This window comes from Peromyscus californicus, unplaced genomic scaffold, assembly GCF_007827085.1.
Source record: "Peromyscus californicus insignis strain IS unplaced genomic scaffold, ASM782708v3 Scaffold_15__1_contigs__length_86483966, whole genome shotgun sequence".
NCBI classification, from domain to species: domain Eukaryota; kingdom Metazoa; phylum Chordata; class Mammalia; order Rodentia; family Cricetidae; genus Peromyscus; species Peromyscus californicus.
In genome coordinates, this window is record NW_026294447.1 from 63,575,384 (window position 1) to 63,578,255 (window position 2,872).

The 2,872-nt window shown below is 36.7% G+C and overlaps 1 gene segment (V, D, J or C); it reads right to left on the minus strand.

The window, feature by feature from the left end:
- Positions 1–1,396: 1,396 nt before the first annotated feature.
- Positions 1,397–1,855, minus strand: LOC128111023 (immunoglobulin heavy variable 3-23-like). The segment is given in 2 exon segments: positions 1,397–1,710; positions 1,810–1,855. Coding segments are annotated over 2 exon segments (360 nt in total).
- Between the last annotated feature and the right edge of the window lie 1,017 nt (positions 1,856–2,872).

The window sequence follows — 2,872 nt, forward strand, 5'->3', positions numbered from 1 at the left end:
TGTTTAATATAGTGGCTAGCTTTTTCCTCTGATCCTCAGATAAGCTTTATTAGGGTGCACAATATTTTGGGGGACACAATATAGCACCACAATTCTTCACTGCAAAATGTTTATGTTAGAAATGGGTCTATGCTACTTAAAGGAGAGAGGAGAACTGAGGTTCCATTTCAGACTTATTTAAAAATATAATGTATGCTGGGTGGTGGTGGCACACACCTTTAATCCCAGCACTCAGGAGGCAGAGGCAGGTGGATCTCTGTGAGTTTGAGGCCAGCCTGGTCTACAAAGCGAGTTCCAGGAAAGGTACAAAGCTACACAGAGAAACCCTGTCTCGAAAAACCTATTTTTTATATATATTATAATTAAAAATACAGGTTAATAATTAATCATCATGTTACAGCCCTCTGGGTTACAGGATTATATATGATTGACCTTTTATGAAGACAGGATTAAAGCACTTAGCTATTAAGAGTTTCATAGAAAAGTCCAAATCTCTTTCTTAGAAGTTATTGACATCACATCTATGGTGTCTGTAAATGAAAACTACAGAATAACAGCTCCTGCACTGTCTGAGGATATACATGTATCTATAGATAGGTAAATATTCCCCTGAGATTAAAGCAAAACAAATGCAGAAATCTGGCCTGCAAACCACAGTAGTTCTAAATAAGCCATTTCAGAAAAATATGGCTCTAACTTTACATTAGGTATAAGGAGTGATTGTCATCAGATCTAGAACAACAAACAGCACTGGTATAGACTGTGGTATAATGATAGAAATGTAAGGTTAGGTTTGTTACACCATACTGTATATGCTATTCAACTCTGGTTTAGAGTATACTCTATATGGTGATTTAAAAAAGTTAAGGTTATAAAGGTCTATTCAGATTTAAAAAAGCTACTTAGAGATTTACACCTAAGTATTTATATCTTTGCTAAATGTCCAAGACCAAGCTTCTAGAAATTTAGATAAGTGGGAACAAATGTTTGATGAATATGATTTAAAAGGTTTATGTTGATACTAGAAGAGCTTCAATTTAGAATCATTATCTTTATGACTAAACGGACAGGGAGGGAATGTAAAGTTCTAGTCTTATAAAAGCTGCTAAGTTACTGGTGGACTGTTAAGGAATTTGTGAGATAAAAATGTATTATATCATTAAAATAAAATTTGTAAATGCCAAAACTAGAGAGCAGCTCAAAATATTCAATCCATGATCTACTGGGTAGATCTGGTATGTGAAGGGGAAACCCCAGACCCTCACAGGAAGCCATCCTTTAACCTTGCTCTGCACCTGCTCTGAGCTGGTAGTCAGCTCTATGTTCACTACATGTCCCCTCTTGGTCCTGAGTGCTTTGCAGAGAAGATTTTGTCTGGGTTCTTATTGAATTATACTCACTGTGCTTCTTTCACACAGTAATACATGGCGTTGTCCTCAGATTTCAGGTTGTTCATTTGAAGGTACAGGGAGTTCTTAGAATTGTCTCGAGAGATGGTGAATCTACCCTTCACAGATTCTGCATAATATTGACCATTACCAATATCAATCCCTGATACCCATTCTAGCCCCTTCCCAGGAGCCTGGCGCACCCAGTCCATGTCATAGCTACTGAAAGTAAATCCAGAGCCTGCACAGGAGAGTGTCAAAGAACCTCCAGGTTGCACTAAGCCTCCCCCAGACTCCATCAGCTGCATCTCACACCAAAAACCTGTGAACACAAAAAAACGTGTTCAGAAATCTGTCACACAAGGCCACTATCCTTTGCATTCATGTCCACTCACACTATACACATCTCTCCATAAATTACCTTTTAGACCTGCAAGAAAGAAAACCCAGCTGAGCCTGAACTCCATGTTATATATTCTTTGTTCACTCAGTGCTAATCACTGATGGGAAAACCTAGGAATCCTGGTATGGGCTCCTCTGTCAGAGCTGAGGACAGGACTGGGCTCCTTTTCATGGGTAGAGGGAGGCTCTATTTGCATAACCTACTTTTATAATCATGCTCTGATTTGAAAGCTTTACAGAAGGTCTTATCCAGTGCATGAGTATGTTTTCTGGGGACACTTTAACAGTGCTTTAAAAATGACATTTAACCATGAATGGTGAAACATTCCTATATTCTTACTTAGTCAAGATTTTGAAAACAAAACAAAATAAAAGTCATGAAATAAAGTTAATTCAGGAAAGTATTTCTTAGCTTTACTAGAGCATCAGTGTAGAATTTATTAATCCTATATGAAGTACAATAATGTTATGATCTTCACATGGCTTCATGTCATACCATCTGAAATATCCAATCACACTTATTGCTCAGTAGAGTGAGGACATGTCTGTGCTTCTTTATGAACTCCATTAAATAAATTCAGGAATATTTACAATGTACTACAATCAAATTAACTAATGAACATTTAAACTCCTCAAATATTGGGCAGGCTTGGTGACACAAAACTTTAATTGCAGAATTCAGGAGCAGAGACAAATTTGTCTGTGAATTCAAGTCCAACCTGGTCTACAGAACAAGTTCCTGGACATCAAGCATTACATAGAGAAATCCAATCTCAAAAAATACATAACACTAAAAAGAAACTCCTCAAATATTAATCAAATCTATGTATTGATAATTTTATATTCTTATTATCTGTTTACTCTGAGATGTGTGTTAGAATGTTTTATTTTATAGTTGCCTTAATGTACTCAAAAGTATCAGCCATCTTTTTCACTGACTGGGACCTGTTGCCCCTTATTGAATGTTCTGCTGTTTCTCTCCTGCCCTTCTTAGTCTACAGTGAATTATTTTACTTCATTCTTCTGTAAAATAATCATTCCCCACATGACTGTGAAGATGTGATATTTACTTTATATGTGTC